The sequence below is a fragment of the Nyctereutes procyonoides genome, unplaced genomic scaffold (genome assembly GCF_905146905.1).
Source record: "Nyctereutes procyonoides isolate TBG_1078 unplaced genomic scaffold, NYPRO_anot_genome, whole genome shotgun sequence".
NCBI classification, from domain to species: domain Eukaryota; kingdom Metazoa; phylum Chordata; class Mammalia; order Carnivora; family Canidae; genus Nyctereutes; species Nyctereutes procyonoides.
The window spans coordinates 16,861,174-16,877,918 of NW_026575041.1; the positions used below are offsets into that span (position 1 = coordinate 16,861,174).

Genomic DNA, 16,745 nt, shown 5'->3' on the forward strand with positions numbered 1-16,745 from the left:
TTGCTAAATGTTTTAAACATAACATCTAATGAGCTAGATTTCAAGAATAGGTCTAGAACTCAATAATAGGTCATATTTTTTCCCCTTACTTTTCTCATCTATAAAACCAGAAATGTATTTAAATCCTAGTATTTAACACAATTCAATAAATACTCAATTAAATAAAATATTAATGCATTTGTTTTTATTATGTATTATTCAATGACTTTAGCAATCTTACTGGCAAGAAGCAATATTAAAAGAAATACCACACTTAATGATCTTGCTTCCTCTCATTTTCCTTTTTATAAGAGGCAGGAAATATGTCTCTTTGAAAGAAGCTGGCATCAATACAGAAAAAAATAGAAAAAAGACATCTCACAATATGACCATTCGTTTGACTATGGCAGCTTGGTAATAATATGGCCCTCTTTTCCATACAATTAATGTATTTTTTATAATAGTCACCCTTATATATAATTGTATGAGCATTTTCCTTTATTATCAGAAACTCATTACTGTAATTCTTAGTGACTGCTAATGTGTGAATTGTATCACCTGTTTTGCTGAATATAGTTTAGCTATTCTTTCCCTGGTTAATGGACATTTAAATTTTAAAATATCTGATTTATAAGTATCCTCTTTTTTTCCCCTTTTAATTTGTGCAGCTCCAAAGCCCCGATGAAGGCTTTGAAGGCAAATCTCTTTATGAGAGTTGGAATGAAAAAAGTCCTTCACCAGAGTTCAGTGGCATGCCCAGGTAAACAAACAAGACTCTTTACTATATATACTATGGGATTGGGTTGAAAATAAAAGTGTATTTTCTTTCAATGGTAGAGGGAAGGCAATGCTTTGGTTCCAAAGTATTGCTATGTGTTTGGAAGTTAAATTTGTAGGCCATCAAAAAATGGTTCTTTTTTGAGCGGGCATTATATATACGTGTGGTTCAGAAGTCAAAAGTTATAATGGTGACAAGTAGTTCCCCTCACATTTCTGTCCACTACTTGATACATTTTCTTTTTTTTTCTGAATATCATACAGTTAAAAAATATTTTGGTTACTCTAAGAAAAATATAGACTCATTTCAGTATTGGTCGTGTCCTTCATAAGCAAGGTTCAAGGAATAAATATCTCAGAGATACAGATTGATTATAGATGAGATTATGGCTATTAAGAGTATGAATAATTAAAAATTCTTAAGGTATGATTTACATCTGAATTATCTAAAAATATCTGCTCCTTTTAACTTTATCATGAACAACAAATACATATGATTAAATTAGTGAGGGGAAATATTTTCCAACTTAATGAATCTTTTTTATAAAAAGTAACTTATGCAAGTATGATATCATGATTTATAATAAGAAGTATATATTCAATCTTTGGCCCCTTTTGTGGCACAGAAACCTCCTAAAATCTTTAGAGTTTTCTAAGTGATGAAAGAGACATGGATGTCTCTTGTTATATTAACAGGGTGACCTTTGGACCCCACCTCAGGAGGGGGGCTGAGGGCCCAGAGAACCAACCATATAACTAGAAGGGTAGGACATATGCAGAGGTTGAATTAGTCTGAAGTGGTCAATGATTTAATCAATCATGCCTTTGTAATGAAGCCTCCATACCAACCTAGAAAGACAGGGTTCAGAGAGCTTCCATGTTGATGGATACGTGGAGCTTAGAGCAGAGTGGCACACCTGAGTGGGGTGTGGAAAACTCTGCAACCTTTCCTCACACCTTGCTCTCTGTACCTCCTTCATCTGGCTGCTATGAGTTATATCCTTTTATAATAAACTGGCAATCTAGTAAGTAAAATGTTTCTCTGGGTTCTGGGAACAGATCTAGCAAATTAATCAAACCCAAGGAAAGGAACTTGGGAATCTCCAATCTGTAGCCTGTTTGTCAAAACCACAGATAACAACCTGGGTTTGTGATTGGCTTCTGAAATCCATGGAGGGACAGTCTTGTGGGACCAAGCCCTTCCTTCACCTGTGACTCTGCTACTGTCTTCAGGTTCAGAATTGAGTTGAATTGGAGGACACCCAGCTGGTGTCCCAGAGAATTGCTTGTCCCTGGTATGTGGAAACACCACACATCCCCTTCCACATGTTAGAATTGGGTCTAGGAACTGAAAAGAACAATGGTTACTACTACCCACAACAGTCTTATGGAAGTAGATACTCTGTGGTCAGAATTGATAGACCTCTCCATTATTTCTAGTTATTGTTGCTAGTCTAAGGTGATTTTTATAAACTAAAATTTATTTATAAGAGCAAGAATGGAGTTTAATTAATATTTAATTTGTACTCACTGAAGAAGCTACTAAAATATTCTTGTATTTTATCCCTAAAAGAATTAGCAAATTGGGATCTGGTAACGATTTTGAGGTGTTCTTCCAAAGACTTGGCATTTCTTCAGGCAGAGCACGATACACTAAAAATTGGGTAAGTCTGTCAGTAAGTTTTTCAAGATTACTTATGAATATATTTTAGCTATACAAATAATTCTGGATTTGGGCAGCCCCAGTGGCACAGCGGTTTAGCGCCGCCTGCAGCCCAGGGTGTGATCCTAGAGACCCGGGATCGAGTCCCATGTCGGGCTCCTTGCATGGGGCCTGCTTCTCCCTCTGCCTGTGTCTCTGCCTATCTCTCTCTCTCTCTGTGTTTCTCATGAATGAATAAATAAATAAATAAATAAATAAATAAATAAATCTTTAAAAAATAATAATTCTGGATTAAAAAAAGGTGACTTAAGCACTAAAGAAGTTGAGGAATTTAAAGCAAAAGTGGTTGAGGTGGTGGTACTACTACTTGGGCTGGTGCCTGCATCTGGTGTCCTGAGCCTTATGACTTGAACTTTCACGTGCTCCCTTAAATATATCTTCTGTTTCATTAGATGGCATTGCTTTCACCCACTTACTTACACTAGAAATGTAGAAATTGTCTTTGACTCCTCCCTACTTGTTATTCCAAATTAATTAGTATCCAGACCAGCAAATATTTGGATTTTTATCTCATTCTGTCTCCACTCATTAAACAGGAAAGTTATGATATGTGGCACAAGGATGAATGAACACGTATATAAGTCATGATTTTTTCCCTACTCTCATGACTCCCGATGATAATGACAATTTTATAGTTTTTATTTTTACCAAAGTAACATAGGAAAACAGTTCATAAAATGTCATGTAGTTCTGTAAAGGTGTATAATGAAAAACAGTGGTCCCTTATTCCTCGTGCATGCTCCTGTCACCTCTGATTCTGTTCAACAGATTAAAATGTTTTCAGCTTTTTCATTGATTTCTTCTGATATTGCACTGCATGCTTATACATAATATGTTCATGCTGCTATTTATTTGTTTTTCAGTTTGATGTATTATCCACTTACTTGTCATTAGGGAATATAGGCATTTAGCTCTTTTATATTACTTTTTCTCCGAACTCCTGAATATGTTCCCTCATTGCTTTTTCTCAGTATGTAGTTGTATTATTCTTATTGATTAGAATATCTTTTTTTCCCTGCATGTATCCATAACTAGTTCACCACAATTTTTTAGTAATATTCAAACATAGGGAGCCTGGGTGGCTCAGTCGGCTAAGTGTCTGCCTTCCATTCAGGTCATGATCTCAGGGTCCTGGAATTGAACCTTGCATTGGGCTCCCTGCTCAGTGGGGAGTCTGCTTCTCTCTGCCTGCTGCTCCACCTGCCTGTGCTGTCTTTCTCTTTCTGTCAAATAAATAAATAAAATCTTCAAAAACAAAGCAAACCAACATATCAGGTGATATGGCAGATTTCTTTCCCCCTTGGGCTCTTCTCCTGCTCCTCTGGATCCTCTCGTGGTTCTCTTTTCCTGTGGCACAGCTCTTGCCTGTGAAATTTTCTTGCACTGAGAAGTCTGAGAGTACCTTTATTTCTCACCTGTTTTGCATCTTGTCTTCCCTGGATTTTGTATCCTCCCCTTTCTTGTTTACTCTACTGTTTTTGGACCACATCCTTCGGGAGCTTCTTGGACAGGCCATACAAAAGGGAAAGCCCTTGCATGTCTGAGATATATTTATACAACACACAATTCTTTGATTGTTTGCCTGGGCACAAAACTTTTGGTTGAGAGTCTGTAGCCTCATAATTTTGAACTTATCATTCAGTGTCTTCCAGCCTTTAGGATTCCCTTGGCTCTGATTTTTTTTTAAGTATAATTGATATTCAGTATCTTGTTGATTTCAGGTATGCATCATAGTGACTCAGGATTTTTTTAAATCACAAACTGATCTCTACAATTTCTAGTTACCATCTATCAAGATACAAAGTTATTACAATATTATTGACTATATTCTCTGTGCTGTACATTACATCTCTATGACTTAGTCATTTTATAACTGAAAGTTTGTACTCTTAACCCCCTTCACCTATTTTGCCTGCCCTCTAATCCCTCCCGTCTGATAACTAGCAGCAGTTATTTTTTACATCTGTCTGTTCCTGTTTTATGTTTTATGTGTTCATTTGTTTTGATTTTTAGATTCCACATATAAGGAATCAGTGGTATTCGTCTTTTTCTGACTTATTTCACTTAGCATAATACCTTCTAGGTCCATCCATGTTGCAAATGGAAGATTTCATTCTTTTTTATGGCTGAGTAATATTCGTCTGTGTGCTCTCTGTGTGTGTGTTTGTATGCATGTGTGTGTGTGTGTGTGTGAGTTTGTGCATGTATTCATCTATTGATGGACACTTAGGATGCTTCCATATATTGACTATTGTAAATAATGATGCAGTGAACATAGGGGTGCATGTATCTCTTTAAATAGGTATTTCCGTTGTTTTCAGATAAATACCTAGCAGTGGAACTGTTGGATTGTATGGTATTTATATTTTTAAACTTTTGAGGACAGTGGCTGCACTATTTTGCATTTCCACCAACAATGCATGAGGGTTTCTATTCTCCACAACATCACCAACATTTGTTATATTTTGCCTTTTGGAAAATAGCCAATCTGACAAGTGTGAGGTAATATCTCATTGTGATTTTCATTTGCTTTCTCTGATGATGAGTGATGTTGAACATTTTTTATGTAACTGTTTGCTATCTATGTCTTCTTTGTAAAAAATGTTTATTCAGGTCCTCTGCCCAACTTTTTTTCTCTGCCCAGCTTTTAATCAAGTTGTTTGTGTTTTTGCTGCTGAGTTGTGCAAGTTATTTAGTTATTTTGGGTAGTAAACCCTTAAAGGATAATTTGAAAACATATTCTGGTCAGTAGGTTGCCTTTTCCTTTTGTTGATTGTTTTCTTTGCTGCTTAGAAGCTTTTTATTTTGATGTAGTGCCGTGTGTATATTTTAGCTTTTGCTGCCTTTGTAGAGGAAACTGGTCCAAAAAAATGTTACTAAGACCATGTCAAAGAGCTTACTGCCCATGTTTTCTTCTAAGACTTAATGTTTCAGGTCTTCAGTTCAAGTCTTTCTTCCATTTTTAATTTATTTTTTGTGTATGGGGTAAGAAAGTGGTCCACTTTCATTCTTTTGCATATAGCTGTCCAGTTTTCCCCGCACTGTTTATTGAATAGACTGTCTTTTCTCCACTATGTCATTCTTGCTACCTTTGTCATAGATTAAATGACCACGTATATATGGATTTGTTTTCTGTTTCATTCAGTGATCTACATGTCTGTTTTCACACCAGTAGTACCATGATTTTTTTTGATGGAAGGTTTTAGTATCTTCCATGTGATCCTTGGTGTATACGTGTGCCTTGGTTACAACCATTTTTCCTTCCAGTGGGCTGGGCACAGAGTGAGCCCTTTAGTCTGGAAACCCATGTCTTACAGTTGGAGAGAATACTTTTTCCTTTGATCACTTCTTCCCTCTTTCATCTTTTTTGAACAATTAGTAGTTTAACATCTGGGTTTATTTTCTGATGTATTTTTTTTTATCTTTTGTTTCTGTGTTTTTTTTTCTATCAGGAATATTTCTCTCAACTCTGTCATTCATTTTTTGAGTTATTATTGTTATTAAGTTTCCCTCCATTCCATGCAGTATCTCCTTACTCTTTTTTTTAAGATTTTATTTATTTATTTGACAGAGAGCTCAAGCAGGGGGAGCAGCAGAGGGAGAGTGAGAAGCAGGCTCTACACTGAGCAGGGAGCTCAATGCAGGGCTGGATCCCAGGACCCTGGGATGATGACCCAAGCCAAAGGCAGATGCTTAGCTGACTCAGCCACCAAAGCATCCCACCTCCTTACTCTTGAGTTGATTTTATTTTGGTTTGTGTGTTTGGTCTGTATCTTTCAAGTCAAAGGCTGTTATCAAATACCTGATCATCTTTGGCAACCTGTCTTATTTAGGAGTGAGTCCATAAATAGCTGACCGAAGCCTTGTATGCAAGGTTGGCATTTGTCCAATGGGAAGCCTCAGAGAAGAGTGATCTAGAATGCCTCTTCTAGTTGTTCCATGTGGAGGCAGCAACTGAAAATCTGTAGGTCTTTAGATCTAAAATCTCTAGTTATTCTCCCTACACAGAAAATCTTTAATCTACCATTAGGGTTGGAAGTTAGGCAGGATTAGATGAGGGTGGAGTGAGGGTAGAAGTTAATATTATCTATGTTTTAGTCATGAGAATACTACAGTAAAAAAAAAAAGCTAATACTCTATAGGTTAATAACCACTCAAAGTTATTTGGTAACAAGTTCTAAAGCCCGGATTCAAACTTAGGTGTCTCATTTTAGAATCTCAGCCTCTTTAATACACTGGTATATAAAGTGTTCTTTTATGTCAGTAAAAAAATAAACAACTCAATGAAGCAGGCAGAAGGCATAAATCAGCAACTCAAAGTTTGAAAAGTCCTCACCTCTTGTCATTTGTGTATGTTCTTTGTGTCTTCCTTAAGTCTGAGCATTCTTTCTCTTTGGTAAGATTTTGAATCCACTACTAAACCCCTCACCTCAAGCAGATTCTTCATGCTTCTGCACACTGCTTTTCAGAGAATCATTCATTTATGGGTGATCACTGACAATTTGCAGCATTACCCTATATAATATTGTGTAATGCTCATTTACCATGGCCCCTAACAATTCTCTGTCTTCTTAAATTATTTGTACTGAAATGCAACATCATATTGCATTTCAGAAACGTTTTCACATCTCCTGTGTCCTTGAAGGCAAGACTGTTAGGTCTTTCCAGATAATTTTTCACTATAATTTATGTTACATACACATATTTTTAAATTACACACCAGGGGTGTGTTTTAATATTATAATATTAACCCCTTAGTAAGTGGCTTATTGAGGTACTTAAATACTTCCCTTCATTTCATCACTGACCAAAACAGTTATTACTAATATTTACGGTGAATATGGTATGATGCATTTTATTATAAGCTGTCTTATAAGAGATATATGTTTGTGTGTATGTTTTTTTGTGTTTTTTTTTGTAGGAAACAAACAAATTCAGGAGTTATCCATTGTATCACAGTGTCTATGAAACATATGAATTGGTGGAAAAGTTTTATGATCCAACCTTTAAGTATCACCTCACCGTGGCCCAAGTCCGAGGAGGGATGGTATTTGAACTAGCCAATTCCATTGTGCTCCCATTTGACTGTCGAGATTATGCCGTAGTTTTAAGAACGTATGCTGACAAAATCTACAATATTTCAATGAAACATCCACAAGAAATGAAAACATACAGCGTGTCATTTGGTATGCTACACTTCCTCTTTCAAACTTCATTATCTGTGTGTTTCAATCAATATCTAATATGTAATGACCTACATTTATCCACTTATTATTTATTGCCAGTCCCTGTGATCAGATACTTGGTTTACATCTATAAATGTATTTTTCATTTCACTGATGCTCATCTTATAATATATAAAATACAAATGCCTTGTAAAATGCAGAAGAGAACAAACAACTTCCTATATTGTTTCCTTTGCATAAGCCATGGGACAACGTCATTAGGCCCCAATTTCTATTTCAGATTCACTTTTCTCTGCTGTGAAGAATTTTACGGAAATTGCTTCCAAGTTCAATGAGAGACTTGAAGACTTGGACAAAAAGAAGTATGTTCCATATTTTTAAGTTATGCTTATCCCAGATACAATGAAAAAGAGATACTACTTGACTTCTTTATTGCTGAAATATCTTTGGAAAGTCTTTTGCTCCTTTCTGTCTCCCCACTGTCAGGCATCCTGTTCAGGGCCACCATATTTCTCCCAGACCACCTCGTATATTCTGAGTGGCAGCTGTGTGCTGAGAAATGCCAGCACCTCCTTTACTACAGCTGCCTCGTTACAAAATTCCCACCTTAGCATTGAAAGTCCCCTGCTGAGTGACCCCAGCTTTTTCTAGCCTTGTCTTGTATTCTTTCAGTGTCTCTCCATCAACCTCAACCAAATTCTCCTACTTCCAGAACACACCTTCTTTTCTTCCTCTTCTAATGTCATTACCTCTAGAGTTCATTTCCACTTCCACCTGGTAAAATTCTTTCTCCAGAACAAGCATTGAGAAGCCATTTTTCTTCAAATATTAAGCACTTAGGATTAATTCTGTGTGAAATCACAGAAGTGAACATAATTGGAATAAAATTTTAAGATGGGAGAAAAATAATGTGAGGATATTAAGGACTTTTTTTAAAATAGAAGTTTAAGAGTGAACATCTACTGTATATTAAGACTATTATTATATTACAAATATCAAATTTATGGGGACTGGTGCAAAAATACATAGAAAGATAAGAGCAGACAGTCCAAAAATTGATGAGTGTCATATAAGAATGTTTTTGTGTAAAAAAGTGTATTTGTAATGAAGGATATATAAAAATAAATTAAAATAATAATAATAAATGGAGGAAGAAAGACATATTCAACAATAATGTTGTATAAGCTCTTGTAGCAACTGATAAGAAAGTGAGTTTAGAACCTCACTTCAAATTGCATGCAATGTAAGCAATTGTATCCAATGTAAGCAATGGGTATAGAATTCATTGCTAAAAGTTGAAATTTCTTAGAAGTGAAATTCCCAGTTTGGAAGCAACAGGGAAATGACAAAGCAGGCAAGTTTGAGAACACTGAAATGATTACTAATATGATTGTTGATCATCAAAAGCAAAGATAGAAGTCTAGGAAACCTCTTTTCCAGCAAATATGGAAAAGGAGTAACATAAACATCATAAAAATAATATTTGAAAATTGGTAAGAAAATCCAGAAGAGCAAAGCTGAAAATGTTGGCAATAGGCAAGACAATTCAAAAAGAAGACACTATCTGTACAGAAATAGGTATGAAAAATATTCAAATTCACTAATTTAAAAATAACATTATACTATTTTCATATCAACTTAGTAATGATTTAAAACTTGGGGGGGATCCCTGGGTGGCGCAGCGGTTTAGTGCCTGCCTTTGGCCCAGGGCGCGATCCTGGAGACCCGGGATCGAATCCCATGTCGGGCTCCTGGTGCATGGAGCCTGCTTCTTCCTCTGCCTGTGTCTCTGCCTCTCTCTCTCTCTCTCTCTCTCTCTCTCTGTGACTATCATAAATAAATAAAAATTTAAAAAAAACTGGTAAAACTTGGTTGTACACATTCTGCCAGATGGTGCAGTGGAGCAGATGCTCTCACACTTTTCTGATAGCATTGTGTATTGTTGTAAAAACCTTTTTGAAAATATTAAATAAATAAAAATAAAAAACAAAACCCCTTTTGGGAAGTATAAATACATACTGGTAAAGTTTCAAGAGTAATTTACAGAGTTCTTAGGCTTTGTCATAGTATTTACATTTCTTGAACTTTTTCCTCAGGAAAGAGTTTCAAGTTTGGAAAGAAAAAAAGAGCTTCTCATAGAAAGATACAAATTATAATACCAAACAATTCAAGGGGCTCTTGGGGACACAGTTGGTTAAACATCTGACTCTTGATTTTGGCTCAGGTCATGATCTCAGTGTTGTGAGATTGAGCCCCACATCAGACTCCATGAAGCCTGCTTAAAACTCTCTCTCCCTTTCCTTCCTTGAGTATTTCTGTATTTGTCTTATCCTCTCTAAATAATAGCTGAAGTATAGTTTGTATCTCTACACCATTTATAAACTCTGAAACACCTGCAGCAATGCATTGCATATGATAATAGTAAATAGTAATAATGATAATAGTAAATGCTGGCTAAAGTAAATTAAACTGGATGTTTAATTGTAAACTGCATGTCTCAACTCAAACTTTTAAATCTGAGGAAGAGGGGATCCCTGGGTGGCTCAGAGGTTTAGCGCCTGCCTTTGGCCCGGATTGTGATCCTGGAGACCTGGGATCAAGTCCCGCATCGGGCTCCCTGCGTGGAGCCTGCTTCTCCCTCTGCCTATGTCTCTGCCTCTCTCTCTCTCTATGTCTATAATGAATAAATAAAAAAATCTTAAAAAAAATAAATCTGAAGAAGAGACATTTCTGTGCTTCTACTTCTGTTGAATCAATCTCTAGATCTTTCAAAGGGTAAAGAGTGTTGTCTCCTTGGTACCTTCAAGTATTCAACGTGAATACTTCATTGTCTTTCACTTGCTCTAGGGAGGCTTCTGGAATAAAAAGATCCCCTTTACTTAACTCTGATGTTCTGAGCATTTACCTCCCAGGGCTACTTCAAATTAAGCTGTGCTTTCTACAAGGAACATTATGTTTTTTCATTAGTAACCACAAAAGCAGAAATCCACAGATGGAGAGATGTGTATGTGTATGTCCACATGAATTTTGTTGATGTAATATGTCAAGAATTTGGTTCAGAAATTACTGAAATTATCTTTTATGCAACTGTCTCTTCTGTCAGTTTATATGAACTGCTCACAGGTAAAATCTACATGGAGTTTATTTACCTTGCTACTCATCACAAAACCTGAGTTCTTTTTTTTTTAAGATTTTATTTATTTATTCATGAAAGACACAGAGAGAAAGAGGCAGAGACAAGGCAGAGAAAGAATCAGGCTCCACACAGGGAGTCTGATATGGGACTTGATCCCAGGACTGCGGGATCACTCCCTGAGCTGAAGGCAGGTGCTCAGCTGCTGAGCCACCCAGTTGTCCCACAAAACTTGAGTTCTTGATATTGAATAAATGAATGTTGAAGATAGCTTAAATTCAAATTATAGGGCTTTTAGTTATTTTTTTTTCCTTTTGTCAACATAGTGTAGTTGAAAGAATAGTATTGAGCTTCTATTTCATGCTAAAAGTTTCCAGCTGTGAACCTGGGCAAGTTGTTTAACTGCTGAGTCTTAGCTATCTTACCTATGGAGTGGGGTTCTTGTCCTGCCCAACTTGCAGGATTGCTCTGAAGATTAGAGAAAATGTTACATAACCATTTGGAGTGTCTGGGCGGCTCAGTCACTTGAGTGTCTGATTTGATTTCTGGCTCAGGGCATGATCTCAAGTGAGTTGGGCTCTGCGCAGAGTCTGCTTAAGATTCTCTCTCTTCCTCTCTGTCTGCCTCTACCCTGACTCCAGTGCATATGCTACCTCTAAATAAATAAATAAATAAATAAATAAATAAATAAATAAATAAAATCTTTTTAAAAATTATATAATCCTTAGTATAATAATTGGCACCTAGCAGTCAATCAGTTGCTAAATATAGACTAAAATATAACAAAATTAAGAGATAATTGAATTATTAAATATAGCGATTTGTTGTTCCTTATTGTTTAACAGTTCTCATTAGTTAAGTTATAACAGAATCAATTTGTTGAATTTAATAACTCATTGTTAAAAAATAACTCATTGTTGAATTATTCAAGATGATAAATGTTCAATGATATAAAATCATTCTTATTACAATAATATATTCCCCCTCTTTGGAATGTGAACTTTGTGAAAGCAGGAGGTATCTGATAATTGATAAAAGCAGGCATTCAAATCTTATTAAAAGGATAAAGTAAACACCATTTCTTGTATTCATGATAGTTTATCTTTAATAATAATAAAACATTGGCTATCATTTGGTAAATATGTATAATTTTCCAGGAATCCTACTAACCATTAATAGACTATCCCATTCAATATTGAAATGACTTCTTTGAGTAGATTGTTAGGATACCTAAGATGGAAAACATCTTGCCTGTATTTAAATACCTGGGTTTGTCAATTATTATTATTTCAAAGTAAATAAAAATTACTGCTGTCTTTTTCAACTGGCACATAAAACTTTATGTGGTTTTATAAGCCTCAGCAGAAGAGTATTTTATAGGATTTAAAAAATAACCATGTACACTATTCTTAATTTGCATATCAGAGGGATTTAAGATATATTAGTTTTCTTTAGCTTTGTTGTGAATTTTTAGTTTGCTGTATACTGCACACAGTCTCATGTAGTGACAGCGGTATTTGTTTTCTTGTTTAGCCCAATATTAGTAAGAATTATGAATGATCAACTGATGTTTTTGGAACGAGCATTTATTGATCCTTTAGGATTACCAGACCGGCCTTTCTATAGGTAAGGATACAAATATGACTCTTGACTCTTGATTATATCTTTTTTTTTCTTTTTTTTTAACACTGTGGAAAAATAGCTGATTTCTTATAAGTAAATGGAAATTTCAATATATGTAGCAAATGATATATTATTTTTACATATTTTCTTTTTAATGTCTTTTTTTACTCCTGATTATAAAACAATATATGTTCATTGTAGGAAATTTAGAAGATCCAAAGTCACAAGTAGAAAATAAAAATTACCCGATTCCCTCAGTTAAAAAATCATAAAAGCATAAAATCATGCTTATATTTGGTTCATATAATTTTAGCTCCTCCCTCATTTTAAATATATTTGTGTTTATATATACACGTAAGACATAATACATGTATTTAAAATATATGAAATATGTATTTATGTACTCAATATTCACATTTTTTCTAATTTTTGACAACTAAATATTTTTGATAAATATCAGTGATGAACATTAGATTGATCTTACTAAGAATTGTAGGACGAATTAGATCAGTGACTAGCAAGAAATGGCCCCATCTTTCTGTCTATGGATTATCAAAGGATCAGAATTAGGAGTAAGGACATCATTCAAACATGGTGACTGGTTTCCCAATGGCAGCATGATTGTGCTTCCTTCCTTCTTTATCTCTTTCCTTGGGAGCATATCCTTCTCTTTATGGGCTATGACATGAATTGACTTAGGTCTTTCAATAAAACATCACCACCTAGGCCATGTTACACTTTCAAAGTTGCTTTTAATAATTATTCATACTTTATGCTAGGCATTCTAACATGCTAGTGTGTCTTCTTTTTTAAAGAGAAAATCATAATAGTAGGTTGGCAGATCAGAAATGGGACTTTAATAATCACAACTGTGCTACATTTCAGGAATAGTGAAAAGACAGTACTTATTTGCAATGTAGCTTAGGACTGATCACTTAATATCATAGATCTCAATTTCTTCCTTTTTGAAATGCTAGTATCAACTTTGTAGAGTTGGGTTTTTTTTAATATTTATTTATTTTAGAGAGAGAGAGTGGGCAAGCACGGGCAAGTGGGAGGAAGGTCAGAAGGATAGGGAGAGAGAGGCAATAGAAGCAAACTCCTCACTGAGCATGGAACCAAGACTGGATCCCAAGACCCTGAGATCATGACCTGAGCTGAAGCTAAGAGTCGAGTCAGAGGCTTAACCGGTTCAGCCATCTAAGCTCCCCTGTAGAGTTCATTTTTAAGAATTAGAAAAATTCTAGGCAAATCATTTAATTGCAAACATGATCCATAGTAGATACAAGTGATTGGGGCTCCCATTGTTATTTTTGTTGCACTGAACCACTTAAGTCAAAACATAATTGATTAATGTATAATTCATAGATTGGTCTTTGGAGGTGATTAAACTTGAAAGTTTAGCTGACAAGTGGCTTATTCAAATCATAAAATTAGAATTATGCACTCCAGGATATGCAGAGTGCTCCTGTTTTTCTCTTGTATGTATCATGTGGACAACCCATGGACAGTGAACTGTTTTTATCAACAGGCACATCATCTATGCTCCAAGCAGCCACAACAAGTATGCAGGGGAGTCATTCCCAGGAATTTACGATGCTCTGTTTGATATTGAAAGCAAAGTGGATCCTTCCAAGGCCTGGGGAGAAGTGAAGAGACAGATCTCAATTGCAGCCTTTACTGTGCAGGCTGCAGCCGGGACTCTGAGGGAAGTAGCCTAAGGTGGTTCTTCTGAGAATTCATATTAAATAGGGATGGTCTGTCACTCAGAATCATGAAAGCTGTATTCTAAAAAATAAACTAAAAAATAAAGCTATACACACACATCTTCACATTCTGTCTTCTCCCTATGAATCAAAAAAGAAAGATGGACAATTTTTATTCTATAATTATAGATGGTTATTCTGAATTTGAACTAAGTTAAAAGTAAGACAAACATCTACTATCTTAAAAATCCTATGTGACATTATAGGGAATCAAGTCTAACTCAGCACTCATGTCAGCCATCCTGGCCACCCAGGGCTAAGAGATCACTATCTTAGTGTACTAGTTGAGCTACTCTGGTCTAATCACACTGCTGGTAAATATAGTCACTCTGTACCATAAAGGATTTTTACTTTTATTAGATCAGCAAATACCCTATTTATATCAAAGGTATATGTAACATATGTACAGTAAAAAAGAATAAAGAAATGAACATTTGTAGAACTGCCCCCCACAAATAACCAGATTAAGAAAAGGAACATTACCAGTATCTTTAAATCCCCCATGTACCACTGACCACTGTGCCTCCATCTTCAGCCAGAGGTACTTTTTTGAATCTCTTGTGAATCTTTTCTCTTATAGTTATTCTACACATGGCTATATTCCTTATGTGTTTTTGGCTTTGTGTGTGTTTTTAACTATTTATAAATAAAATCACACTGTATATATTTTCTAAGAATTGATTTTTTTTTCGCTCACCTTTGAAGGTGCATCCATGTGTCATTATGGCTGTGGTTCACTAGAGTTCACTGATTTTGAGCAATTCACTTGCATGAATATAACATTTATCGGTCAGGGTCCAGTTAAGACAGGGAAACCACACAGCAGCATAAACAGGGAAAGTTAATATAAAGAATGATTAGTTATAATAGCATTGCAATAATCAGATACTGCCTAGTAAAAGGTAAAGAGAACTCTAGAGCATGTAAGTATGGAAGTATAGCAGATACAAGGAGCAGTCACTATACGTAGGGCTGAGAAGAATTTCAGCAGCCAGTGAAGAATTTCCCCCACACTATGGGACTTACAGAACAACAGAGAAGGCACTGCAGTGCTGTGCTAGCAGAACTTGCAAAACTCCCCAGAGACCTGTACTCTAGGCCACTGTGGGAAGCTGATTAGGGGAAACTGCCTTGCCAGAGGCACTCTGCCATCCCACCAACCAAGGGCCATGTTCAAAGAATCTCTCGGTCACTGACTTCTGACTACCATGAACTGCAAGAAGCCAACTGCTCTAACAGTAGCCTGCACTGCAGGAGGGGAGCACTCTGGTATGGGGGCACTGTGGGATGAGAGCACTACAGGATGGGGACACTGCAGCATTAGAGCCCTGCAGGATGAGAGCACTGCGGGATGGGAGCACTGCATGAACCAGGAAGGATAACCCCTTCTTGCAATGTGTCTACAATGCCTTCTACTCACAAAGTTTAATATCATGCCTCTTGGCAAAGAAATTTTCAAACAGTCCAGATATATATACAAAGCACAGCAATGAAGAGTAAATTTGGAGCAGAGAAGCAATGAATTGGACAGCTGGCACAACACAATGCATTTATTCCTTTTTTCTGCTGGTGGGAGTTTGGCGTGTTTTCTGTCTTTTGCTCCTATCAACATGTCTCTCTCACTGCAAATATTCAGGTTATTCTCTTTTCTGATGGCATCTTCCTAAAAATGAAATGTCTGGGTTGTAAAGTGTGTACATCTTCAATTTTCCTGAGCAAAACTGTTACAAAGTGGTTTTATTCACTTATATTCCTAATGCAAAGAAATCATGTTATACAAAAGAACAGAAATAAGAAGAAAATTGGCAGATTAGAGAAATGCAAATAATTTAGTGTTACCAGAATCCAAGGAATGTGTGGGAGGACAATCTATATGTTTAGCATCAGATCATGTAAGGTTTGGGAAGATGACACTAAGGAGTGTGACTCTTCCTGTATAAAAAGCCAGGTAGTAAAGTCAAGCAGCTTAGACATATGGTAAGATTTACATTTTATGGAAGCAGTCTGGCCTAGCCATAGATGGATTGGAAGGGTATTAACCCAACAAGAAATCGCAACCTGAATTTTTTCTCATAACACCTGTGTCATGCAGGCCTTTACCCTCAGAAATGACAAGACTTTCCTCTTATCTTTCACATTTCATTGCTTCTGCAAAGTCTTTCTGGGATGTTTGCCCATTCCCTTATCTTAACCTCTACCAATACTTGTGAAAAGTCTTGATCATTATTATGGCTCCAGCGTCTCTCTCCTAGGATCCAGAGTCCGCAGCAACCACTCATTTGTGAAGAGCCAGTAGCATGCGTATGGAACTGTGTCTGGGAGGTCATGTGTTTGGCAAGTGGAGTGTCTGGGCAGTGATGTGCTCAACACTAGTATTTCATAATTATACTAAGGCCAAATTTAGCTATTTTATGAAATTGGAAAGACAATGCATGAACTTTAAAGATGAACTGAGTTCCATGGACTTCCTCAAAATCTTTGTTTCTTATTAATCTCTTGGGACAACTTCAGAACCATAACGGGTTCCATATCAACCGAAGGCAGGAAGGATGGCTACA

General features: G+C 36.1%; 1 protein-coding gene across 1 annotated transcript in view; it reads left to right on the top strand.

Moving 5' to 3' along the window:
* The window catches only part of FOLH1 (folate hydrolase 1), a 65,849-nt gene extending 50,994 nt beyond the window's left edge, over positions 1 to 14,855 (top strand). Inside the window, exons 14-19 of the mRNA XM_055320837.1 lie at positions 648 to 739; positions 2,330 to 2,420; positions 7,401 to 7,665; positions 7,946 to 8,027; positions 12,332 to 12,424; positions 13,953 to 14,855. Of these exons, the coding sequence (XP_055176812.1) occupies positions 648 to 739; positions 2,330 to 2,420; positions 7,401 to 7,665; positions 7,946 to 8,027; positions 12,332 to 12,424; positions 13,953 to 14,142 (813 nt within the window). The 3' untranslated portion in view covers positions 14,143 to 14,855. The remainder of the gene's footprint in view (positions 1 to 647; positions 740 to 2,329; positions 2,421 to 7,400; positions 7,666 to 7,945; positions 8,028 to 12,331; positions 12,425 to 13,952) is intronic.
* Positions 14,856 to 16,745: the final 1,890 nt, after the last annotated feature.